Below are 27,917 nucleotides of genomic sequence, written 5' to 3'. Positions count from 1 at the left end.
AGTAGATAGGATAACAGAAGCCAGGAACATCCTCTGAACATGAAAATGATAACAAATAACAATAAAAGATATAAAACAGTGACACTTTATTTAAAAATCACCTTAAAATTTATTTATATGCATACGTAGATATGAATATATTATTGATTCAATGCAATGACTAGCGAATAAGCAATATTCACGTATTTTGGGCAGTGAGTCACATTACTATAAAATCTTTAGTAATAAGGTAAACAAGGTAAATCTGGGCCTTATTCGGGCAGTTCATATGTATACATGTAGTACCTTGTACTAAACACACGTTTAATTATTCAAAGATAATACATCGGGTTGCTATCCAGTAAATGCAAAACAAATTCGATTTTCAATCTTTAACCTGGGATAATGTAATTTCAATGGCAAGATAAATGGTTAAGTATGCTCTGGTTACGGCTAAATATTGTGGAATCATTTTTTCGACTTACAAACAGACACACATACAGCACACGTAATGCAAAATTGCTAAAAATTATCAAATTTCCATTTCTTTTTAAAACTTAATGGGATAAAACGTTGATAAATGTGGTATGAACTACCTGTATACTCGATTTGCCCTCTTCTACCTTTAGAGTATAACTTCCTAAATCACTAGATTTGTTGCCCTTCTGCTTTTGGAAGCTACAAGATGGAAGATCTTCTGAAAATGGAGCTGATCTACGACCTGTTGGGTTATCAAAACCGAATAAACTTACACTTATTTAGGATTGGTACTTCCAACGAATCTGACATCACCACTAGCACAGAACACTTAATTCAATGTAATCATATATCCTAAAACTAATCATGCCCAGTTACTGCCGGTTTCATGCGGTCTTTCCATGCACATTTTCACCCTCCTCTCTGGTACCCATGGCAACATACACACGTGATGTTCAACACTACCAGATTAACATAGAGACCTAAATTTTTATGATGATTTTTCCCGTTGCCCCTTTGGTATTGATGATGTCATCGTGAGCCTGAGGGGCATTTTCTAATGAATAGGTACGACCTATGTGGGGCTTTAGCCAGCCTGCCGACATCCCGTCTCTGATCCCAGCATGCATCTCTTCCCATTCTTCCTGTTAACAAATACATTTTTCATTTAATCTCTGCATTTACATTGTACACCTAAAAATACATCTTAATGCATATCAAAGGTTCAAGCTCTATTTTGATGATATCTAGGGAAATTCTCCTAGAAGAGGACTAATTAAGGTAGGCTAAATCCTATGAACATTTACCGTCTTTTTGTCAATGAAATATTTGGAAATTAATATTAAACCTAATAGACACTGTTTGAAGTTTTGTTCGATTTAAAGAGGGTTCGGTTTCATAAGGGGAATGAGGGTCATGTCCAGATATTCTTCATTCATTGGGGCACTTCAATCAATCGCACAATTCCTTTTTGTATACTGTGTCATGCTGAGCATGTATCAAGAGAATCATGGAAAGTTCTCAGTACTTACGGCAGTTGATCCCATGAGCATGACCCCTCGAACTACTAGTTCCTTGCCCATAGTTAACCGTGGGTTGATTTCAACAGTTCCTCTACTGCCGACAATCTGGGAAAAAAGGAGAAATATATGAAGGTTAGTTTTAACTGATCATGTTTTAGGGTTTTTCCGTTTTTGCATATTCCAGAGTTAGCTCCCTTGCGAGTAGGTATCCCTTGTGACGTCAATATTTTGTGAGCGCAATTCACGTCGTTTTTCCCGAAACTTATGACGTTACGCTTTGAAACATATCACGTCACAATCAATACCTAGCCGCAAGTGCAGATAACTCTGTAATATGCAAATGCATAATTCAAGGCTCGGTCTCACTGGCGAGAGGACTAATTGCGAATGAATTGAGTACAAAGATTTCAAACGTTCGCCATCGTCCGCAGCAAACTTTGCCAAATCACAAAATCTCCATTATGAATTACGAATGTATTAGTGATGTATAACGTATAAAAGATGAATGAAATAGGATATTTCACGAATAATAGCGACTGCAATGGTCAATGCCCTTCCTTGTGGAAAACAAACAGTAAATTTGCCAAATGCAGTGCGAATATTGCGGATACAGCTGTAACAAGAACAGATGTATACCGCTTGTATTGAGGAAACGGATGGAGCGTATTGCGATTGTCACAAACATATTATGGATGAATTGAGAATGCCTTGCGGACATGTTGCGGAGACAGCGATAAATTGAATCAACAGTGGGACAGTTGCTAGGTACTGACCACAGGCCGGTTTTTTTTACGGGTACTCCGGCTCTTCCTCAACCTCCTACACTCGGCATGTCATTAAATTACCCTTACTAGGGCATTAAACTATCCAAACCAAAGCATTCTGTATTGCTTTGCCGGCAATTACTGATAAATTTGCCGATTTATGCAATATTGATATAAAAGTAGTGTTTGGTGTGTTTTAGTATGTATTCGCTCTTTGTTCGCAATTCAGATGCACAGAAGACGCGTTGCAATCTTGATGCATTCGCTACAAAACGCTTTAGTTTGTGATGTGAATTCGAACCTGAACCTTCTATGCACGCTCTAGATCCGTTTTACATACTGTCCACATCCGCTGTCAAACTGTAACGCCCCGTAATTTGCGGTTATCAGCCGACAACTTCGGATATATCACGCATAGATTAAGTGTATAAATTGTACATGCACTACATATATATTACGTATGCAGTGCGTATGTATGGCGGATCGCATACGTTACCGAAAAATTGTGCATTTCAAAAATTATGACAACAGAAAAATGTGACTCTGCGTAAGTATATAGACGTCGGCCGACACATGCAAGCAAGCATGCATGCTTCACGATATAATCCAATTTTTTGCGCGATCTATACACAATTTCTTCAAAAACGTCAGTGTGATCGGGCCTTATAATTAATAGCCAGTCTCTCTTGTTTGAGGTGTTTTGCAGGCGGAGAATGTTTGCTTATCGTATAGTGGTAGCGGAACTCTTGTCCATTCCATAGTGATATCTAACTGAAGCACACATACCGACATACATGTACGTAGTGCTAAAGATAATACATGTAGGAGTACAGTTTACCATCGCTACATTTATATCCAGTGTGGCTCCAGAGAAAAACTTGCTGTCGCCTTCACAATACTATACAAATATTGACATTTTGTAGGTTATTACGGCCTCGGGGAATATCACCTTTCTCAGGTTTAACAATTCCTCGTATTAACCTACAAAAAGTCAATAATTGTTTTGTTATATGAAACGATACATTGATAATTGTAAGTTTTGCTACTTGGAGTTGGAACAATATTTTGAAACAAGGACAGCGCAATGACTAATTAAAAAAACCCAGAAAATCTTCATCCATGTATCCTCAGTAGGACTTTTAGTACTTACGCTGTACTTCTTCATAACATAAGAACATATAGCAACATTTAAAATGTGCCTAACATCTTTTGTTGCCAGGTTGAATTTGGCTATTGCCCGATGATCGGCAATGTTCTATTTTGATTGGTCAAAATGTGGAAGAGACAGGGAATTCCCTGTGTCTATTTATAGCCTGGTTACCGGATTCGCAATGTCAACCTCTGAACAGGTGTCCATCGGTCTCAGGTTGACATTGCATTTTGTCAAGACCTGTCTGGGCGGTCTAGACAAATCAGAAAACGACAAAACTCACAGTCATATAACCTAGTTAAATGTTACACCATTTCCTTGCGAACTATATTAAACTGTGATATCAGATAGTAATAGTCGCTTATGAAATTTAAAATACTCACCAGAACTCGTCCTCGAGGGGCTGCCATCTGAAGGTCCTTTTCTAAATTAACGTTCGCTAACATTTCAATGGTGAGGTTTGGACCGGAACCGCCACAAGCTTCCTGGAATCAGAGATTTAGATACATACAGCTGCTGGAGGGTTTAGGTTTGGGTTTTATTAATTCTTAACCATCCTATTAACAGTCCGGTAGGAAGGTGACATATACAAGATATTTTATTGAACAGTCACATCTAACAGCCGGCAAATGATGACACTACCCGTGTTATATAAATAATCAAAGGTACAAGGAATACTGTTAACCAACTTATATTCGCGTGCGATTTACTTTTGCAAATTCTGCGATCCAAGTATATTCACGAAAGTTTTTTTTTCTCTGTGAATTAACATATACATATGTACATAGAACTTTCCAATATTTTTTGTTTAAATCCGCGAACTTTAATCTTCGCGAACTTGATTTGAAATGGAGATCGTGAAATTTAATAAGTGCGAAAGAGAGTTGGTTTACATGTAGTTCTGCCAACCAACTTCATTTCGCAGTTAATTGTTTTCACAATTTGATGACTAAGTTTTATTAGGCATGATTTAATTTCCCAGTTTATATCTATAAATAATTTCGCCGCAAATTGATTTTCACGATTTCTCATCGATTGTGAAAATAAGTGTTGGTTTACATCACAGGGACCTGGCACAATTTTTTTTTTTTTTACCAACAGTGTATATATGTATATATTATGGAACAATGAAGTAATTCCAACCGTGTGGACAAAAAAAAAATTGTCAAATTTTCGAGATGATCTGCTCCTTTATCAAGACCTACAAAACGACCAAGATTACATAATAGGATACGAACAGTAATGCGGGACAAAGAAGACAAATATTTAACTATACAGCACAATGGAATGATTTCATAGACAAAAGAGTCCCAAAATGAATTTTGAGTATTGAAGAGATAATCTTAAGTAATTTGAATTATAAAGATTAATTTGAATATATTTTTATGTTATGGAGATATAACACAAAAATCTGAGTGTACTCTCATCATAAATACGCGGTTTATTATACTTAGATTTTTGTGTTATATCTCCATAACATAAAAAACCTATTTCAAGTAAATTCAATAATAAGCCCAATGTACTGCACTCAATGCATGTATAAAAAAGTTTGAGAAGGGAAATGTTATGTCATACTATTGCTTTCTTCCTTTTAAGTAAGTTATTTAACTACATATTAAAACAAATAACACAGGAAAATGAAAAGATAATCATTATCAAAATAGGTTAAACCTATAATCTCCGAGCTGTGGAGTAACAAATAACGGTTCAAGACTGTCCGAGTTGTCTCCCTTAAACAGGAAATCAGCTTCAAGGCTGACAGAGTTACCTCCCTTCAAAAGTAGCACATAGAAATAAACATGTTGTTGCAATGAGAAGAAATTAATCTTTAATTAAATCTTGTTCAACGCAATAAAATTAAAATATACACATATTATATATTTTAAAATAACTTACCACTATGATTGAACAATAATAAATTTTGACATGCAAAAGAGAAAAATATTAGAACAAGTAAAATTTATATGCTAATGTAAGTGTAACTTTACATATACATCAAGACAAATACAAGGTATATAAACCTAGTACATCAATGTTTAGGTGGGAGGTCCGCTGCCATGGGATCTACGTTTATACTGAACTCAGATATGAAAATTGATTGACTTACCCTCCCCATGGTGTCCCTTGACTTCTCTTTTGATTTTTTTTTGCTTTTGTTTATCACGGATTACAAATAATACAGCTACCATGTATGTTCAGTTGTGTTCAGTAATCTGAACAACTCGGTGACTTTTATTGGCTTTGATATAAATTTTCATTTGAACGATTAAATGTTATAAGGTTTAGGATGATAAATTTTTTTTAATGAAACTTCTTATAGAGACATTTCTTCATTAGAAATGCATGATTGAAGGATGCTACATATACATGTAACTCAAGTCACACATACTAAATGGGAATATCATGTATTTTTACAGAACAGTGAAAAGTTTAATCTTTACAAGAAAGAGTCCTCACAATTTGTAAATTGGCCTAATTAAAATAAAGTATTATTAATTAGGCTACCACACAAAAAAAACCCACAAATCTGTTTACTTCGGAATTTAGTTATGATTCTATCACTGATAGGCGCATGACAATTGTTTAATCAGCTTGCTATTTTTCATTTAAAGTTCATAATTTAGATTTGTTTAATAATTATCTTGTATCCAATCAAAACGCTGTCGCTTTGTGTAAAAAAATAAGTCACTTACAATGATGGATTGTGTGTAATTATCTCCCCTGTGGTTCACCACGACGTCTGCACCCAGAGAAGTAACGAGGTCCAGCCCCTCCTGTGTACCTGCTGTTCCTATGACGCGCAGGCCCCTGGCCTTGGCTATTTGCACACATGCAAGTCCAACCTAGAAAACAAACACAGAAGGAAGAAAATTATAAAAAATTTCTAGTACAGTCAAATGTCTATAAAGACCACCCAAGGGATAAGAGAAAAGTGGTCTCTTTAGATAGGTGGTCTTTATACACAGGTTGACTTGTTTTATATGTGACCATTTCATCTATAAGAAAGTGGTCGTATCAATCAGGTGGTCTTTCTATAGAGGTAGTCACTAAGGCAGGTTCCATTACCATTGTTTATCATTATTCTACATACCGGTACACTGTATTTACTGACAAACATTTTCAATGATAGATTAATAATAAGTTGAAACAAAAAAACTTTGTACATATAATTTGATATTAAAAATTAAAATTTATAATCATCTTTTTAGAACAATTTCAAATAAAAAGTATAGGTACTTACTGCACCACTTGCTCCGTGTACAAGAATTGTCTCCCCTTTTTGAGCATTTCCACTGAAAATAGAAAATAGATGGCTTTGGATAATTCATATTTAAAGCTAAACTAAAATATAGAAAAATATTTTAAAAAAATTTAAAAAAAATTCAATTTTACTTTTGCAAAAATATGTTGAAAATGATGTCGATTATGTATAATTATTCCTAACTTTTGGAGAATGTGATAACTTCAATACTTAGAAAAGAAAGACTGTATGACTATTACAATCAATGAAAGGTGGGACTAATTAACCAAACTGAAATGATGTCAATGTCATTTTACTACATGTCATTTTACTACGAGTCTCGAAACAGCCATACAAATCTTAGCCACAGAGTATCAACAGAGTATCATCTTTAACAGATTCTCTATGCACGTACAGTACAACTACGGCTCTGTAGGCAGTAAAATAAGGCACACCAATGGCAGCTCCCTGGTCTAGGGTCAGTTTGTCATCTAGCACACCAGCCAGGGTGGAATCCGCCAGGGTGTATTCACCATAACCGCCAGTGTCTGTCCTGACAGTGAACACACGATCACCTTTCTGTTAAAACAGAAAAAAAAAAATATACATATATTTAATATTCTATTAAAAAATTCAAACAAAGCACACAATCACCTTTCTGTTAACACACAAAAAAATATACAATGTATACAATTCTATCAAAAATATTTATACAAAAAACACACGATGTAAATTTCGTCAGCTTTTTTTCAAAATGAAAATTTCTCCTGAATACAATACAAATATATATAAATGCAAATATTGCATAATCATTATGTTCATTGAAGAAAATTTACCTTGAACTTTTTGACCTCTGACCCAACATCCTCGACGACCCCACCAACATCTGATCCAGGTGTGTATGGCAAGACTGGTAACCTGGCATAGTTTCCCGACCTTATGTAAGTATCAACAGGGTTCACACCTGCAGCACTCACTTTTATAAGTATCTACAAAATATTACAAAAGATAACTTTCATTTCCCCTCAAAAAATTAGATATCAATATATAGATATCCCTTTTTAATTCCTAACATTTTTCTACTGAGCCATCATTTCAAAGAATATAAATATCAGCTTAGTAAATACATATTGATGAAGATTTAGATTCACAATTACATACATGTATATGTAACTATAGACTGCATGGCCACGTGACCCGTATAATAAATTTATGAATAAGTATTTATCTTCCAAATTCAAATACAAGATTATCTCCCCTTGTCTGAATGGTTATGTAACTTACCTGATTCCCAGTGGGTTTTGGTACAGTAAGGTTAGTGTCCACCTTCATCACCTCTGGTGCCCCAAACTGTGTCACACGTATGGCTTTCATTATAGTTCTACAGGCAGATCTAGTCGCACTCATTCTGTTACAGACAAACAAGTCAGTAGCATTTGTTAGACCAAGGGTATTAACGTAAAATTTATATAGGGACATCAACTAAACATTTAAATCATACATGCATAAATATATGGTTTTTAAATAAATGAAAATGAATAAAACTAGGATGCTAATACAGTTAATAATGTAGCAGATTTTACTTGTACATAACAATATGGTCGTCTTAATTCAAGATTCTAGCTAAGGGGGATTTATATGTAAAGCTGCTGATCTGTACATGTAAATAAGTCCAGGGTTCAGGGTTTGATCATGATTGGTAGCACGTACACTAGCTACTCTCGCCCTGTTACATTTGGTGCCTGGAGAGACCACTCCACTATTAGAGACTGATGAAGCTTCATTTGAGATTGAACCTGTGTTGGTGACTCGTGGTGAAAAAGAATTAAGTACAAATGTATAGTGATGCAGGTTTTAATTGTAGGTACATACAGTTGATACAGTTGCCTTTTAGCTTCACGCTAGGGGGATTTCAATCAGTAGAGCACCAGAAAGATGGTAATTGCAGGTTCAGTCTCTGCTGGCGCCACACTGTACATGTATAACTCTCATCCTACAGAATGTAGCTGTTACACTGGTAACATATAGGCCTTAAAGGATTTGTGCAGCCAAAATTTTTTTTTGATAATACGTCAGGATATTGCTTTGGATGAATGAAAATTAAGTCCCACCCAACGAATCGCCTAGCTTTTAGCGCTATCGGTTGGTTTTGGTCGTGATTTACGGGTAGTGTCGACTACGGTTCAGAGATAATGAGCTAGGCGGTCACGTGGTATAGTGATGTCACAGTAGTCCGCGGCTACACAAGGTAAGCATAGTACTATACATCTATACAGCACATACACGTATACGTTAGATCTACAATCTGAGTTTTTCGATTAAATGGTTATTCTAGCTTTATGATGAAGATATTTCCAGTTTCAAAACATTCCATTTACACCATTTCAACCATTCAAACAAGAATATATCTAACTTTAGATTAGATAATCAGTCCAATTCGATTCGCTCAAGATTCGCTCAAGGTACATCGTTGAAAGTGTTCCATGTCACTTGTTAAGATGTATTGATAGTTCTTTCTTTACTAATGTATAGCGTACAACGCGTACTTAGAATTTGACTTCCGGTTGCTCGGTAAAATAAATATATACAGTGTATATACAGTTCGTTGTGATTAAAAAAGAAAAAACACTGTAAGGTACTTCTTCAACTTCTTTTGCAGGCTTGTTCCATGCTTGTTCATAGGTGGTTATAGTAATATCATCGTAGGAGATGATGTAACATATTTAAGTCAATAGTCCATACATATGTTACTATATATAAATTTAGATAGTCATCCATCCTATGTGAAAGAGGGTTTAAATTTAACTCGGTGCTGATGCCATGCCTTGTTAAGATTAGTTTTGAAGCTGTTGACGGATGTAGATGTGACTGTCTTTTCTGGCAAGGAATTCCAAGTGTTCACAATTCTATTACTAAAAAAGTGTCCAGTTCTTTGTAGTCGACGTTGTTTTTTGAATAATTTCCTGGAGTGCCCCCTTGTTATTCTTTGACCTGTTTCCTGGAAGAGCTTGTCAACATCTAGGATGTCTATTCCTTTTAGAATTTTAAATGTTTGAATAATATCCGCTCTCATCCTGCGATATTCCAGAGTAGGAAGTCCAAGTCTTTTTAATCTTTCCTCATATGTGAGATCTTTTAATGCAGGTATTCTTTTTGTAGCTCTTCTTTGAACATTTTCGATGGTAATTTTGTCCTTCTGAAGTATAGGAGATGTTACTGGTGTGGCATACTCCAGGTGTGGTCTAATGAGCGTTTTATATAGGGTCAGGAACATTTCAGGGCTCATATAGGAAAATGTTCTGAAAACAAGTCTGATCATCCTGTTTGCTTTGGTGCTGGCTTGGTTAGCATGAACTGAGAATTGAAGGGAATGGTCCATGTAGACTCCCAGATCTTTCTCTGACGACACTTTTTGTATAGGAGAGGTGGTCTCGTCCTGCTGGAGCTGATATTGATGGTTTCCCTGAGTGGTGCCTACTTCCAGATATTTGCATTTTGATATGTTCAGTTTCATCAACCAAGTTTGTGTCCATTCACACATTTTATTGATGTTATCTTGGAGATTTAGTCTATCAAGGTCAGAGTGGATTCCTTTTGACAGTTTTGTGTCATCTGCGAATAGTTTGATGGTACAGTTGATCATGTCAGGCATGTCATTCACATATACAAGAAAAAGTGTCGGTCCGAGGACACTTCCCTGGGGTACCCCACTAGTCACCGATAGCGATATCAATATGATGTTCGGATCAATCTGGACTGAGATTTAGATAGCATATTATGTAAATTTCTGTGTAATAAAAAACCAGTATAATGTAACGCTATCTTTTTACGAGTAAAATTCCAAAATTTAGCATGAATATATCTAGAATCCATGTTTTTATTTCAAACTTCTGCCACAACGATGCAAACAAGGCACAGTTTTTGAGTTAAAATAAAATGTGGACGGTTATCAGTTATGTGATATTGGAGTAACAGTACCGAACTTATACCGAAAATAATATGTATATCTATATTGTTGCCTTTGAAACTTAAACGTTTACTAAAAAGCAGAAATACATCAATGATATTTCTGATATATGTTTCTTACAGTATAAGTTTAGATTTAAATTCATTTTTTCATACTAAATTGTTAAAATAGTATATTCATTGTCGATCCTTTTGTATATCATACCGAAATTTAATAGTATGATATATGAACATTTATCGTATAATCCAAAAAGTAACCACATATAGTGTTCAAATGAAAAATGAAATTATTTGTATACAGGCATTATAAATAGATATAATATCTTGTACCTTTTCAAAAATATACTAAGTGATATTAAAATAAGTATATTTATATATAATTAGTGTGGTTATGCTGCAACCCTTCTTGTATGACTATACATGTAGATTCGAAACAGTGAAAATACATGCTTAGAAGTTTTACTAATACCTTAGAAATTACGGTAGATTGCTATATAGATATGCCACGATTCCGTAATTACAGTATTAGACTGGAATAATGTTGAAAGTTTAATCTTTAGTTGAAATAGTTCTTAGAACCATTTTTGTTTCTGAATAAGTCAACTTCCATTATTGTTTTACCTGTGTACGACATATATATATCCTAGGTATGATCAGGGATATTTTATTTCCATTTGCATTTACATCTTCATTTTAAAAATGGAGGTGACAATAGAAAACCTAGAGCATAGATATACGGGTTTTCCATAATTCAAATCACAATCCAATTAACAGATGTCCAAAACTGATTGACAGTAAGACAATAGCAAATACCCGATATAGTCCATCGAATAGCAAATTGCCCGCGGCCAGGTAATTACAGGTGAGTTCGATGAATGGCGTTGTGTACAGGTAAACAACATCCTGGTCCTGGTATTACATAACCATCAAACTAAAGTCATGGCTAATTATATATCTATATCGGAGTATCTACTCGTATATCGATTAAAAATTGAAAGCGACCGCACGGTCTGAAAAAAATAGTTTGTTTTGTTTAATATCTCAATATTTAGATCTTTTATATTATCAAAAATAAATTCTTTCTACCATATGTTGAAACGATTTCTTAAATTGCTACATGTACGTAAAATTTCATTTTACAGTCACAAACTTTGTAATTCACAATGTATCAAAGATACAGACTATAGGAAAATATTATCTAATTAAATCTTATTCGTTGCTGAACTCCTCGACAAAAAATCCGAAACTTTTATTTCTGTGTGGATTTTCTTTCATAATTACATGAAGATACCTGCTATTAGAGCATAAATTAGAGTATTTGAAACATCAAATTTCACTCTTTTAGTTATTTACATTCGAGCCAAAGTTATTGTACGATTAAATTCACTCAAAAGTAATCATAAAAAAATCGTTGATCGGCTTTTCCTGTGACCGTCGATGTAAGTGATAGCACACCAGTTATAGTACTGCTATAAACCACGGACTATTGTGACGTCACACGGTTTAGAGCTAGAAAATATGCATAATCGGGCGGCCAGAATTTTGGACCTCGATATCGACTTCTTACGGGTTATTCCGGTCGCGCGCGGCACGGAGAGGTTTCTACACGTGCTAATAAAGCCATTTCCAGCATAAACTGAAATTATCATTTTTGACTGCACAAATCCTTTAATAATGATTTTATTTCCAGATTTAATCCTTGTCCAAAAGTATATGTCCAGCGATAAGACATGATGTTATGCAAAGACATTAGTCATGTTATCAAATGAAATAGGTAAATAGATATGTACCCTCCTGGAGAATACTTTGACTTAATCATTGACATATAAGTATATTGATGCGTAGTCAATAATTAAACAACTAAGAAGAAGATCATACAGTAATACTTGTAGCTACATGTACATTTTTACGCGTTGCGACATTCCTATGATGGTGGTGCTTTTGAAAATGCTTCTATATAACTATATAACTGTATTATCATCATGTTTCATTTAAGTATGGGAGAAAAATAATCAAATATGGGTTGTCATGTGAACAGGGATATATCTCAAGCCTTGGGTTGACCAGCCTAAATCTTTCACGAGGGTTGAGATATCCCTGTCCACCTGACAGACCCATGTAAGATTCTATTAGTCAACTATCTACATGTAGATCTAACATACAACATACAGATATATTTAGTTGAGTAATTAACATCAATCATGCACCTCATACAGACAGTTGAAACTTACCACAATTTTTATCGGTCTTAACACTCTAACAGCTTTTCTTCATTTACACACCACAGCTGTTTGGGTAAAAACAACCGTTACAGTTAATATGATAATATGTTAGCAGTTAGATCCGGTTCTGAGAAAGTGAAAGGGGATGGACAGTGTTACGAAGTATACGTAATGTGTAAGGCGGACCAACTATAACAACATCCTGTTCGGAGATATATGGGAATGATTGTTTTATAACAGTTATACTACACTGTTATCTAGATGTCAACAATTTTACATCACCTGGATGCCACTTACCTGTGTAAATAAACCAGAGCGATAACGCAGTAGAAGTGGTAGGTGGCGCTTATATTGTACTTTCGGTTTGAGAAAGGGAGATAACTAGCGTTTTTAATTTGGAAAATGAAAGTAGATCAGTGGTAATGAATTTATACACGTGACCAATGCTGATAATTTGTGATAACGTTGTCTTATCGAGAAAGTTTTCGTTGTTAGATTATTCACAATAGTTCCGTGGTTTTGTAAGTACTGTATTTAATTCCTTGTAACTAAACAGAAATATATGACATTACATGTAGATAATCTACATTGTAAATGGTTAGAGTAGTGATGTAGAGTCTCTAGTTTACTTTTTGTTGTTAAGGTTATTTAAAAATTGTTAACCAAAAAATAAAGCATAAACATGTTTAAACAGACAGAATTTGTGAGTCCTATGGACTTGTTTACAGCGGTATTTTTTAAGATTTTAATGTTTTATCAAATGAAGTAGCACTTAAATATAATTTTGTAATTTCTTCTTTACTTTAGCTTGAGATGCAGAAAAACAGCAAACGAGATTTTGGATCATTCCATGCTTCTAATGTACAAGAGTTGTTAGAGCTACCTGAGGTATTTGTTCTACGTACAGTCCTGCGTTACACATATTGATATGTTACCATATAATACATGCAATTATAAGTTATTAATGCAACCATAGTTATAGTATATATGGTGTTAACTGCATAATAATTTGTCAGAGTTATGTATTTTGATAGCTGCCAGTATGTTATGTAATGGTGATGTCAATAAAGTTTGATTTGATTTTATATAATATGCCTGCATGTAAAAAATGCACCTTAAACAATTAAAGTGAATAGTCGGGCAAAGAAAACCAGTCTAAATGCCTTCATTGGCCTTCCAAAAGTTCTCACATATTAATACGACGGTCAAGTTCTGCTTAGTTTCCCAGTTCTGACCATTAAAGTAAAGAAAAGTTGAAAGCATTGAAAGCGAGGCTGCGTGGAAATGTAACCACGGACATAGTGAGCCGGGAGGACGTTTTAGAATTTTCATACTTTAAATTAATTTCTTGGCACGCAGACAGATTTTGACCAGAGATTTTATTTTTCCATTTCATAAGAAATTATACTGGATACATTCAAACCATTTTTACCGATTTTAGCCATCCTTTCCCGACTGTTCACTTTATGTGTTTGCATGAAAAAAACCTTACATTTCTTCTCCTTTTTCATTATTTGTAACTCAAAAGCATATCAGATTTGAATTTTTTTTCAGGATCAAATTAGTTGTTATTATCTGCTTCAACGCCTGTTCGAAATAGATATAAGTAAAGCATGCATTCTTGATATTATTATTTCAATTCAATTGATACCACTAATTGCTCAAAGCTATTGATGGTTTTCATTTCTTCATATTCAACAGACAGATTACCAGCCCCCTGCATTCCCAGTCTCCATCCCCAAATTTAACGACTATCAGCTAGAAACGGGTCGACCCTGCCGCCAAAAACATTTCCTTTTAGAGGTAAGGTATTAAATTGTCTTGATTATATATACATGTAAGTGTGTCATAATACACTAACCATTCCATAATACACTGTTTTTTTAGCGACAACCTTTGTATAAATGCCACCTACTTATAAGAGCACTTTCTTATGGTCCTAATGGCCATTTACAATAAACTTTGACCTGTGTATTTAGACCACTTGTCTAAAGAGACCATGTTTCTCATGTCTCTTTGATGGTCTTCATACACAGGTTTCACTATATTGTGCAAAGAGATAGGGAGACAGAGAGGAGATTTCATTTCTCAGCATAATTTTGCCTTGTTTTTATGAATTTCAGGGTAAGTAAGTTATTGATAATTTCTATAGATTAAGGGTCAGTTGAGATAAATAAAAGTAAATTTCCATTAGATATTTACTAAAAAGTTTTTGTTGACAGGAAGACTGCACTTTTATCAACCATGGTGCATTTGGTGGTGTACTGCGGGAGGCCATGGACTCCACTCATGTAAGTTTAACATGTGGTTTGATATCACTGCAGATTCACACAGTTTGCAAACAAAATTTTTTTCATACCCTGATGAAATTTAAGAATAGTGACATCATTGCTTACAATTAATTTTCTAATCTATTTTACAAAATAAAGTATGTTTACTTAGTAAATGTACTATTCTTGTGATTTTTCAAGGAATTCTTTTTTCGAATCAATACGCAACGTCAATGTCTCTCTTTCGACGTCAGTATAACGTCAGGATTTTTCGCGCTATTCTCTGATTTTTTTTCATTGTGGTGTGCGAAAAATTATTGGCCAATCACAAAGCCAGATTTAGTATGAAAACAATAAAAAAAATAATTATATTAACTTTAAACGCAATATTTATGAAATAATGTATACACATATGCAATTCATAATTAATCAACAATGATCTGGGGCAAAATGTTCTAAAATAAGATAACTACTTAAAAAGTGAGCGCATTCTATTATTCAAAAATAGGAAAAACCATTGATACTATCAATAATGCCATAAAATTATAACACTAATTAAATAAGATGAGATAGAAATTAAAAGATGAGAGATTGTGTATTTTTGGTATCAGTAAACTACATGAGCCAGGGGGAGATAATCTATTCTGGATAAAAAACTGGCCCCTGATGTCATCAAAATGTTTTGCAGGAGTGTTAGCTATATGAAGTATGACAACCTTTAGAAAGATAATTAAAAGATAGTCGGGGATAAAAAGCTAGGAGGAGACAATCTATTTTAGATGATCTATTGAACATGACTCTAAAATTTTGTAGGAGTGGCAGCGGTATGTGGAGAGACAGCCTCTGAGGTTTTATGATCGGGAACTACTTCCACACCTAGTATATGTAACAAGGAGACTGGCAAAGTTTGTATGTATGTATAAGTACCCAAAAATTAACAATGAACTGTTCCAGGCTTTAAATCAGAGGAGTTCAAATGTGTCTTCAGGTGTGTCTTCGTAGTGTTTGACAGAAATTATACCACCATTTAGTGAACTCATCCACCCCAAAGACACATTTGAACTGCTCTTGTTCAAAGGCTGGAACAGTTCATTATTGATTTTCAGGGATGAATGAGTTGAACTATCTATAGAAAGCTCACAATATGCAGTAAACTTTAAACATTTGTAATGGTTTGAGCTTATAATCATGTAAATTAGCTAACACTAGTTATATATTCAGCTTTAGATATCAGTACATACTTGTATGTCAGTACATACTTGTATGTCAGTACATACTTGTATGTCAGTACATACTTGTATGTTATCAAGCAACCTAATATATATAGCAACCATGTATCACTTAGCCACATAATCTGACCATAATCTCAAGTATAGTTAATTTGCATATGTTGTACATCTGTATGTCAATTTGATTTTTAGACCCTCTTAATATTAAAATAAAGATATAATGTTTTTTTAATGTAGAAATATGAAGGATTGGTCTAATAAAACCTTATAAGATGATCAGTAGCTGTTTAAGGGTGTATTTTAAGGATCATGTGAGGATGAGGACAAGTATTAGTGATTAAAAGGAGAGAAACGGAGAGAAACGATTCATTGTTCGGTTGACTGATGGTTGGCATCATGACCCTTCTGGGATATCTTTTCTTTAAAATAGATTTTAACGACATGTATATCTTACATGGTAATCTTTTGTAGGTTGTGATCCGACTGATTTGGTACTAGTGGTTAATGTAACCACAGCTATTAATGCTGTAGTGAGAGGCCTGGATTTAAAAAAGGGAGACGTCATCTATATTCTAAGTGTCACATATGGTATGGACAATCTGATGTACCCTGACAAAAATCTGATGTCATTTCTTTCTTAAGTAATATGTACCCTGACAAAAATCTGATGTCATTTCTTTCTTAAGTGTTATGTACCCTGACAAAAATCTGATGTCATTTCTTTCTTAAGTGTGACGTACTCTGACAAAAACTTGATCTTTCTTAAGTGTGACGTACTCTGACAAAAACTTGATGTCATTTCTTTCTTAAGTGTGACATACCCGGACAAAAACTTGATGTCATCTCTTTCTTAAGTGTGACATACCCGGACAAAAATCTGATGTCATTTCTTTCTGAAGTGTGATGTAGCCTAACAAAAATCTGATGTCATCTCTTTCTGAAGTGTGATGTACCCTGACAAAATTCATGTCATCTCTTTCTTAGTGTGATGTACCCTGACAAAAATCTGATGTCATCTCTTTCTGAAGTGTGACGTACCCTGACAAAAATCTGATGTCATCTCTTTCTGAAGTGTGACGTACCCTGATAAAATTCTGATGTCATCTCTTTCTGAAGTGTGATGTACCCTGACAAAATTCATGTCATCTCTTTCTTAGTGTGATGTACCCTGACAAAAATCTGATGTCATCTCTTTCTAAATATGACGTACCCTGACAAAAACTTGATGTCATCTCTTTCTTAAGTATGGTTTAATTTTGCGAAGAAATCTTGAATGAAAAAACTAATGTCGTTTATCCTGATTTTAACATAGTAGGACGAATCTGATGTTACAGAATCATCTTTAGTTTAATTGTGATATGATGTTTACAAAGTAAATGCAGGCATAATATTAATGTCACAAACCAGCAGAAATCACACTTATTACTTTACTGAAGACTATTGTAATTAAAGTGAAGTAGTAAACACATCACAGAGGTCACCACATTGTTGAGGTCAAAACATCATCATGCTAATGACATTTTTGAGGTCACGGAACTGTAGTGGTCCCACATGATAGAGGTCACTACATTCAAGGTTATTGTTACAGGTCATTACACTGAAAGGTCATCATTACTAAGTCATCATTACTAATCAATCTGTAGAGGTCACCCCACTGTAGAGGTCACCACACTGTAGAGGTCACCACACTGTAGAGGTCACCACACTGTAGAGGTCACCACACTGTAGAGGTCACCACACTGTAGAGGTCACCACACTGTAGAGGTCACCACACTGTAGAGGTCACCACACTGTAGAGGTCACCACACTGTAGAGGTCACCACACTGTAGAGGTCACCAAACTGTAGAGGTCACCACACTGTAGAGGTCACCACACTAGAGGTCACCAAATAATAGAGGTCACCAAACTGTAGAGGTCACCACACTGTAGAGGTCACCACACTGTAGAGGTCACCACACTGTAGAGGTCACCACACTGTAGAGGTCACCACACTGTAGAGGTCACCACACTGTAGAGGTCACCACACTGTAGAGGTCACCACACTGTAGAGTCACCACACTATAGAGGTCACCACACTGTAGAGGTCACCACACTTAGAGGTCACCAAACTGTAGAGGTCACCACACTATAGAGGTCCCACACTGTAGAGGTCACCACACTATAGAGGTCACCACACTGTAGAGGTCACCACACTATAGAGGTCACCACACTGTAGAGGTGACCAAACTGTAGAGGTCACCACACTATAGAGGTTACCACACTGTAGAGGTGACCAAACTGTAGAGGTCACCAAACAATAGAGGTCACCACACTGTAGAGGTCACCACACTGTAGAGGTCACCACACTGTAGAGGTCACCACACTATAGAGGTCACCACACTGTAGAGGTCACCACACTGTAGAGGTCACCACACTGTAGAGGTCACCACACTGTAGAGGTCACCACACTGTAGAGGTCACCAAACTGTAGAGGTCACCACACTGTAGAGGTCACCACACTGTAGAGGTCACCACACTATAGAGGTTACCACACTGTAGAGGTCACCACACTGTAGAGGTCACCACACTGTAGAGGTCACCACACTGTAGAGGTACCACACTGTAGAGGTCACCACACTGTAGAGGTCACCACACTGTAGAGGTCACCAACTGAGAGGTCACCACACTGTAGAGGTCACCAAACTGTAGAGGTCACCACACTGTAGAGGTCACCACACTGTAGAGGTCACCACACTGTAGAGGTCACCACACTGTAAAGTAGGTCACCAACACTGTAGAGGTCACCAACTGTAGAGGTCACCACACATAGAGGTCCCAAACTGAGGTCACACATGTAGAGGTCACCACACTGTAAGGTACCACACATTAGAGGTCACCACACTGTAGAGGTCACCACACTGTAGAGGTCACCACACTGTAGAGGTCACACAACTATAGAGGTCACCACACTATAGAGGTCACCACACTGTAGAGGTCACCACACTGTAGAGGTCACCACACTGTAGAGGTCACCACACTATAGAGGTCACCACACTGTAGAGGTCACCACACTATAGAGGTCACCACACTGTAGAGGTCACCACACTGTAGAGGTCACCACACTGTAGAGGTCACCACACTGTAGAGGTCACCAAACTGTAGAGGTCACCACACTATAGAGGTCACCACACTGTAGAGGTCACCACACTGTAGAGGTCACCACACTGTAGAGGTCACCACACTGTAGAGTCACCACACGTAGAGGTCACCACACTGTAGAGGTCACCACACTGTAAGAGGTCACCACACTGAAGAGGTCACCACACAGTAGAGGTCACCACACTGTAGAGGTCACCAAACTGTAGAGGTCACCAAACTGTAGAGGTCACCAAACTGTAGAGGTCACCACACTATATAGGTCACCAAACTGTAGAGGTCACCACACTATAGAGGTCACCACACTGTAGAGGTCACCACACTGTAGAGGTCACCACACTGTAGAGGTCACCACACTGTAGAGGTCACCACACTGTAGAGGTCACACACACACTGTAGAGGTCACCACACTGTAGAGGTCACACCACCACTGTAGAGGTCACCACACAGAGAGGTCACCAAACTGTAGAGGTACCACACATATAGAGGTCACCACACGTAGAGGTCTACCACACTGTAGAGGTCACCACACTATGGAGGTTACCACACTGTAGAGGTCACCAAACTGTAGAGGTCACCAAACAATAGAGGTCACCACACTGTAGAGGTCACCACACTGTAGAGGTCACCACACTGTAGAGGTCACCACACTGTAGAGGTCACCACACTGTAGAGGTCACCAAACTGTAGAGGTCACCACACTATAGAGGTTACCACACTGTAGAGGTGACCAAACTGTAGAGGTCACCAAACAATAGAGGTCACCACACTGTAGAGGTCACCACACTGTAGAGGTCACCACACTGTAGAGGTCACCACACTATAGAGGTCACCACACTGTAGAGGTCACCACACTATAGAGGTCACCAAACTGTAGAGGTCACCACACTATAGAGGTCACCACACTGTAGAGGTCACCACACTGTAGAGGTCACCACACTGTAGAGGTCACCACACTGTAGAGGTCACCACACTGTAGAGGTCACCACACTGTAGAGGTCACCACACTGTAGAGGTCACCACACTGTAGAGGTCACCAAACTGTAGAGGTCACCAAACAATAGAGGTCACCACACTGTAGAGGTCACCACACTGTAGAGGTCACCACACTTTAGAGGTCACCACACTGTAGAGGTCACCACACTGTAGAGGTCACCACACTGTAGAGGTCACCAAACTGTAGAGGTCACCAAACAATAGAGGTCACCACACTGTAGAGGTCACCACACTGTAGAGGTCACCAAACTGTAGAGGTCACCACACTGTAGAGGTCACCACACTGTAGAGGTCACCACACTATAGAGGTTACCACACTGTAGAGGTCACCACACTATAGAGGTCACCACACTGTAGAGGTCACCACACTATAGAGGTCACCACACTGTAGAGGTCACCACACTGTAGAGGTCACCACACTGTAGAGGTCACCAAACTGTAGAGGTCACCACACTGTAGAGGTCACCACACTGTAGAGGTCACCACACTGTAGAGGTCACCACACTGTAGAGGTCACCACACTGTAGAGGTCACCACACTGTAGAGGTCACCACACTGTAGAGGTCACCACACTGTAGAGGTCACCAAACTGTAGAGGTCACCACACTGTAGAGGTCACCACACTGTAGAGGTCACCACACTGTAGAGGTCACCACACTGTAGAGGTCACCAAACTGTAGAGGTCACCACACTGTAGAGGTCACCAAACTGTAGAGGTCACCACACTGTAGAGGTCACCACACTGTAGAGGTCACCACACTGTAGAGGTCACCACACTGTAGAGGTCACCACACTGTAGAGGTCACCAAACTGTAGAGGTCACCACACTGTAGAGGTCACCACACTGTAGAGGTCACCACACTGTAGAGGTCACCACACTGTAGAGGTCACTACACTGTAGAGGTCACCACACTGTAGCGGTCACCATACAATGAAAGTCACCACACATTACAGGTCAGCACACCTTAGAGGTCACCAAAAACTTAGGTTCACCACAAGGTAGAGATGAGATCACCAAACTGTAAAGTTCACCAAATTGCATAGGTCAACAACGTAGAGGTTAGAATCACCAAACTACCACACTGTAGAGGTCACCACACTAAAGAGGTCACTAAACTGTAGAGGTCACCACACTGTAGAGGTCACCACCATATAAAGGCCACTACATTGTAGAGGTCACCACACTATAAAGGCCACCACACTGTAGTGGTCACCATACAATGAAAGTCACCACACATTACAGGTCAGCACACCTTAGAGGTCACCAAAAACTTAGGTTCACCACAAGGTAGAGATGAGATCACCAAACTGTAAAGTTCACCAAATTGCATAGGTCGATAAATTATTAGAGGTCCCCACAGTACACTTTACATATCAGAAAATTATAGGAGTCAACGCAAAAGCAGTCAACATGCTCAATATGTCACCACAAGGTAGAGGTCAGTTCACTGTATACTTTATAAAGTTGGAAAGACCAGCACAATGTAAAGGTCACCGCAATGTAAAGGTCACCACAATTTAAAGTTCACCACAATGTAAAGGTCACCATAATGTTAAGGTCGCCACATTGTAAAGGTTATTAAAATGTAAAGGTCACCACAATGTAAAGGTGACCACAATGTAAAGCTCATCAAATTGTACATAAACACCCCTACTGTAATAAAAACATAAGATAGGAGACATCGATACTCTTAGTAACATGACATCTACATAGATTGTCAAAGTTAATGTGAATAATCATCAGAACTACTTTGAAGTGTTGAAGATTTGGTGGCTAAAGCCATTTATTATAGTTACAGTGTAAAATACAATACACGGACTTCAGATTAGCTTGAATTTTTCTTTTTCACAGGAGCTGTGAAAAAACTGTTACAGTTTGTTTGTGAAGCTACTGGAGCTATGTTAAAGGAGGTTCAACTCAACTTCCCTATCTCCAGTAAAGATCAGGTCAGAAATAACTTATATCATGGGGTGAAAATTATCACATAAATGTATAAATAAGTAACACATGGACATGTTGTATCTTTCATGGCCAAAATGTTGGAGAAATTCAAATAGGATTAAAATTGGTCTACAGCATACTTCATTGTAGCCATGCTTATACCATATATATTCTTCTGTTTTAATATAGTGTGTAGATGAACAGGAAAAAGTACATTCCTGTCTATTCCCCCAAATGTGAGTCATACTTTTTCACACCACAGACCCAGGTTTGATTTCTGGTGTGAAAAAGAACAACTCTACTGACTGAGCCAAACAAGCATGCTCCGTCAGTTGAGTGACAGAGGCCTTATTTAACACTACATATTTACAAACCACAACAACCCCTTCCTTTTACAAATGTTTGAAATTAAATGTTCAATAGGTTGTTAAATATATATTGTGGAGTTACTTATATAAATGAAGAGTACCGGTATCATTTTTATTTATGATTTGGGCTATTTTGTAGGTGGTTTCTCTGGTGGGAGAAACTCTAGATCCAGGAGTGAAGTTAGCCGTGTTTGACCATATACCTAGTAATGCTCCTGTGATTTTACCTTTGAAAGAAATCATTGAAATTTGTAAAAACAGGTGGGTATAAAATAATTATAGCCTCTCTCCTTGAACTAGCATATCAAAGTTTATAATAGTGTCCTTATGAGATTTGTCTCTAAATGACATTAAGACTTGCATACAAGTTTTCTTGTGTAAATATTATGTAGTTATCTCCCTTGCAAAAAGGTATGACATAAATATTTTATGAACAAAATTCACATTGTTTTTTCTTGAAAATATTATGTAACATGCACAAACATATGAGGAAAGTCATAAGGGACTAGTGTAACAAATGCTGTACCTACTTTCAAGGGCAGATAACTCTGTATTTTACAAAACTCTGTATTTTGCAAAGATGAAATATGTACATGTTCTTCCTAAAGTATCACTTGAAAATCTTCCCAATAAAATAATTTCTCCTCTGTTATTGATCCACATGCCAGTATGACTGTAGTAAATGTACATACAAATTAATATTGTTACTGTTCAGAGGTGTCCCAGTACTAGTAGACGGAGCCCACGCATTGGGTACTCTCCCCTTAGACCTCAAGTCCCTGGACCCTGATTACTATGTAAGCAATGCCCATAAGTGGTTCTGTTGCCCCAAGGGATCTGCATTCCTGTATGTAAGAAAGGAGCTTCAGTCTCAGACTAGGCCATTGATCATCTCTCATGGGTTTGGTTCTGGCTTCAACTCGGAATTCATCTGGGCAGGTCAGTATCACAGAAAAGAAAAAAGAAAAAAAAACAACACTTTCATTGTAAATGTTCTGAGGTTTATGTAGCTTTTTTGGATTTTGACAAGGATTGAATGACCACAGACTGAATAATTCTTACATAGATCTTTCAAACCCCATTTTTGGAATCCCAGTACAATGTCCTTTCTTTGTTTTAAGGTTTTTAGAAAATTGATCAACTTCGCTAGCCAAGGGTATTAGTCCGATTCTCTTTCTATTACCCTTGGCATATCTCACTTCAGAACAGGTGTTTTTGCTTTCAAATTCTGATTGGATGCGGCTAGGTTCAGGCGACCAATGAACACGCAGCTTTGATATGTCAACAAAACTGAACTGAAGCGATAGTATAGTGACCTACATTTGTATAATGTGGCATCAGGCATGTCATGCTTGTCAACATCAACTCCTAGCGAAGTTATATTACTATCTATTTAATCAATTAGATGTTTTATATCAGCTAAATGAACGTCTTGGAGACGTTGCTCTCCAAACAAATTGGAAAGTACGTGCGTGGTTTATGTTTCACAAATTAAACAATTAAAAGATATACTGCGATCTCGTTACAAAATTGGACATTGCAGAACTTCTGCATGAAACACACAAAAAAACTGGTGTCCGAACTTACTATTAAACAAATGACTCGCACACATGTTCACCTTTGGTATTTTGAATCTGTCGCAAACAACACACGTGTTTCATAGGGCGCTGCCATTTTTTCAACCATACAACAATGATACGAGTTTTTTTAATTGGTTGCTTATTACGTAAATGGAAGGGACACAACTGCGGTGATCCAGCAGGTGGCGCAGTGCGAGACCACCCGTTCTGAAGTGAGATATGCCAAGGGTAATAGAAAGAGAATCGGACTAATACCCTTGGCTAGCGAAGTTGAGAAAATTGATGCAATACGCTTTCCTGACACTTTCGGCATTGGTTTTTTTATATCGCACAGAACATTTCCAATCATTTCATGTACATTTATTTCAAAAATGGATGTAACTAATGATTTTAAATTATTATGTCGCAGAAGATTGATTTTCGCTATCATCTAAAACCTTTTTATACATATTTCAAAAGAAGCAAATTACCTTTATACATATAATACATATCGAAGAGTTACTACCCTTGTGGCTAGATATCGATTTTAATGTCATGTGACATCTTGTGACATCACAAGGTTAAGAGAAAACAATGTTATGATGATGCCATAAATGATACCTTAATAATTATGCTAAGACAGATTTGATATAAATCAAAAAGTACCTGGTAGTACTAATGAAAATTTCTACGCTATAGGTCTCCATGACTACAGTCCGTTTCTGGCCATGCATGTGAACATGAATTTCTGGGAGGATATTGGCAGAGAAAAGATACAGCAGTATATGTATAAGCTTTGCAGAGACACTTGTAAGTCCTTACCACATTTACATACATTCAAACACTTTACAGAACAGATTAATTATCCAATTTGATCATGACAATGTGTTGTTTATAAAATATAATATTCTTTACCAATTTGCTCATTTTAAGGAAGATAAAAAGACAAATTTATTTGCTTTTCTCAGGTGATTTGCTGACATCATTGTGGAACACTAAATTAGCAGCTCCAAAAGAAATGTTTGGTAAGTTCTTGAACTCGATGCAACTTGAAGGATTTCTTACCTAGTGTTGGGAATCGGTTAAGATTTCATCATCGATGATCAGATAAAATCGGTTAAGTGTCGACCGATTGATTTTCAATTATTAATCGGTTACACTTTTGTTACGTTATTTCTTAGAAATGTTAGCTATTTTTAACTAATTATTGGCATGAATTTTAATTTTGAAAATTTCATATTTGGACATACCCTTAACAGGTTTTTTAAGGTTTTTTTTAACCGTTTCATGTTTTCAGTTGCTTCAGATGTTACCTAATAAAATGGCCACCATGAGGCATTTTGTTTTCATACTGGCTTTATTCGGCATAGTCTATAATCCTAATTTATAATCAGATTGACTTAAGTCACTGTAACAATCTTTATTGATGAACCTATTAGGCATATCATTATTATACATACATGTATGCTTATTTTGTTATCATATTTCTTTTTAACAGCAAGTTTGGTAAGAAGCCAAATTTTTATTGCTAAAGAGAGAAACAGCATAAACTCCGTACTCTTTAAGGGAAAATGAAAGTACATGTATGTGTAGAATTCCCACTTCCTGTTTTGATACCGATCATCGATGTTGATGCATCATAATCTATTAATCGATATTGGTTGTCTGTTCGATTAGACATCGATTATAATCGATCATTTGGACAACACTATTCCTACCTACCAATTACCATTATGAAAGTGAAAAAAATGCTGAATTTTGTCTATGTATGTGTAAGTATTCAGCAATACAGAGGTATTTTGAGAATGCCTTGCCTGTCAAATTAAATACAAACCTTTTGTCCTTTTCCAGGATGTATGGCCCTGGTGGAACTTCCTCCTCAACTGTACTCGTCTGATACAACAGTGACATACAGTACTGGAGAGGCGATACAGAATCAGCTCTACCACCTATATAATATAGAGGTACTAAACAATTTGGATTAAATATACAGTAGGTTTTCCCACTCCGTTACAATTATAGACATATCTTGATAAAAAACAGATAACATCAATTAAAGCCGAAATTTTCCCTTTCAACTGTACTACATCTGTACTTGTCTATGTAAGGCATAGATAATTTATATCAGTGATTAATATTTTCCTTACACTAAAATTCAGGGGCAGTTCAGGCAGATGCAAAGAACAATAAAAATGGAGATTCTGAAAATTATTTTTGTGCAAGCTGCAAGTTTGATTTACCAGTTATTGGAACAAAATTTTAAAATTACCATTATATCTACCAAAAGAGGGGCTGAAATATCAATGATTAGATTTGTTCATGTCCGTCTATCATGCTTTTGCTTCCTGATGTTGACCCGATTCCATCACAATATGGTTTAGTAGATGCATCATGGAGCATTTGAGACAGTGGGGGGGGGCAGAGGTAATTTGTCATTCGACCCAATAAGCGCCAAGGGCGTTCAAAAATTGAAAAGTAATCAGACAAAATTATTTCAAACCTATACAATTCTAGTTTTGGTCTTATGCCTAGGTTTTGAAATGAGGCCTCGAAAAGGGAAAGGGCGCTTATTTAGGTCAATTACGGTATTTGATTTTGCACTCTTCCATCTATGAATGATCAAATCAGGATCTTATAAGATGTGTGATTGGATAGTTGAGGCTAAGTTTGCTTACCATCATACTTGAACTCAAGTAGCCAATGATAATCTCATATTCTAGAAATGGTGAAACAAGAGTATATATAAGTTCCTTGAATTTGAGACAATCACATTTATACACTTTATATCTGTTTCAGGTTCCTGTCAAATGTATACAAGGCACTCTATATGTGAGGATTTCTTGTCATATTTACAATGAACTAGCAGAGTATGAGAGACTTGGGAAAAATGTTTTAGAAATGTGTGAAACTAAAATGAATCTTGTACAGAATGTAAACTGAAAAGGAAATAATAAAAATCTTCCGACAATCTGTGTAACGATCGTTCTCTCTGCTAGAATAATAAGTTGAGAAGATTGTAAGTAAAGTTGATCTTTACGTTGACCTTGGAACACTAACAAGATGCCTGCGGTCAACTGATATTTGTTACAAATTAGTTCTGTCATTTGTTAGCCAACTGATGTCTTTTGTTCACGAAATAGGTCTGTGTATACTAAGTTTCATTAAGCTTGGTGCATATTTACTCGCGTTATCATGTTCACAAAATTCAATAATTATTATTACAAAAGGCAATAACTCTAACTAAGTTAGTCGAATCAAGCAAATTTTCGAACACATCCAAGATCTTTACAATGTTAGTCTACATACAAAGTTTTATTAAGCTTGGTTCATATATTTACTCAAGTTATCATGTTCACAAGGTCCAATAATAATTATTATTGCAAAGGGCAGTAATTCCTTAAAGATGCTCCACCGCCGACAGAGCATAAATGATATTCATCATTAGAACAATAATTGGTGTTTAATCGTGTATATATATGCCTAATTAACACAAAAAATTTATTTCGCTTTTGGTGCATGCGCAATCATTACTTCATTCCATATAAGATATAGTGCCACGGAATTTTTTCGGGATGCAATTAATTATTTTTCGTATA

General features: G+C 36.5%; 3 protein-coding genes across 9 annotated transcripts; 1 reads left to right on the top strand and 2 right to left on the bottom strand.

Moving 5' to 3' along the window:
- Positions 1-67: 67 nt before the first annotated feature.
- On the bottom strand, positions 68-13,185 carry LOC138321734 (quinone oxidoreductase-like). 3 transcript variants are annotated; one of them, XM_069265651.1, is made up of 10 exons: positions 13,119-13,173; positions 12,831-12,886; positions 7,918-8,041; positions 7,470-7,622; positions 7,049-7,212; positions 6,634-6,685; positions 6,086-6,235; positions 3,776-3,877; positions 1,488-1,583; positions 68-1,100 (listed from the first exon to the last, which is right to left on the bottom strand). In XM_069265651.1, exons 3-10 carry the CDS (start codon positions 8,038-8,040, stop codon positions 939-941), a joined length of 1,002 nt encoding a protein of 333 aa, XP_069121752.1. In that variant the 5' UTR covers position 8,041; positions 12,831-12,886; positions 13,119-13,173; the 3' UTR covers positions 68-938. The 3 variants fall into 3 exon arrangements, with proteins under 3 accessions (XP_069121752.1, XP_069121753.1, XP_069121751.1); XM_069265652.1 differs by lacking the exon at positions 12,831-12,886 and having other exon boundaries at positions 13,119-13,185; XM_069265650.1 differs by lacking the exon at positions 13,119-13,173 and having other exon boundaries at positions 12,831-12,958.
- On the top strand, positions 2,715-27,491 carry LOC138321732 (uncharacterized). Of its 5 annotated transcripts, none has more exons than XM_069265646.1 (13): positions 2,715-2,789; positions 13,629-13,709; positions 14,523-14,624; positions 15,044-15,112; positions 15,905-16,004; positions 16,792-16,908; positions 22,305-22,399; positions 22,902-23,023; positions 23,478-23,701; positions 25,021-25,131; positions 25,290-25,346; positions 26,173-26,285; positions 27,118-27,491. In XM_069265646.1, exons 2-13 carry the CDS (start codon positions 13,635-13,637, stop codon positions 27,259-27,261), a joined length of 1,329 nt encoding a protein of 442 aa, XP_069121747.1. In that variant the 5' UTR covers positions 2,715-2,789; positions 13,629-13,634; the 3' UTR covers positions 27,262-27,491. The 5 variants fall into 5 exon arrangements, with proteins under 5 accessions (XP_069121747.1, XP_069121746.1, XP_069121745.1 ...); XM_069265645.1 differs by lacking the exon at positions 2,715-2,789 and adding an exon at positions 3,781-3,921; XM_069265644.1 differs by lacking the exon at positions 2,715-2,789 and adding an exon at positions 13,016-13,156.
- On the bottom strand, positions 9,413-10,285 carry LOC138322311 (uncharacterized). The gene has a single exon (XM_069266347.1). The coding sequence runs from the start codon at positions 10,283-10,285 to the stop codon at positions 9,413-9,415; it is 873 nt and encodes a 290-aa protein (XP_069122448.1).
- Positions 27,492-27,917: the final 426 nt, after the last annotated feature.

The sequence above is a fragment of the Argopecten irradians genome, chromosome 4, assembly GCF_041381155.1.
Source record: "Argopecten irradians isolate NY chromosome 4, Ai_NY, whole genome shotgun sequence".
NCBI classification, from domain to species: Eukaryota; Metazoa; Mollusca; class Bivalvia; order Pectinida; family Pectinidae; genus Argopecten; species Argopecten irradians.
This window is presented reverse-complemented; position numbering and strand designations above follow the sequence as displayed.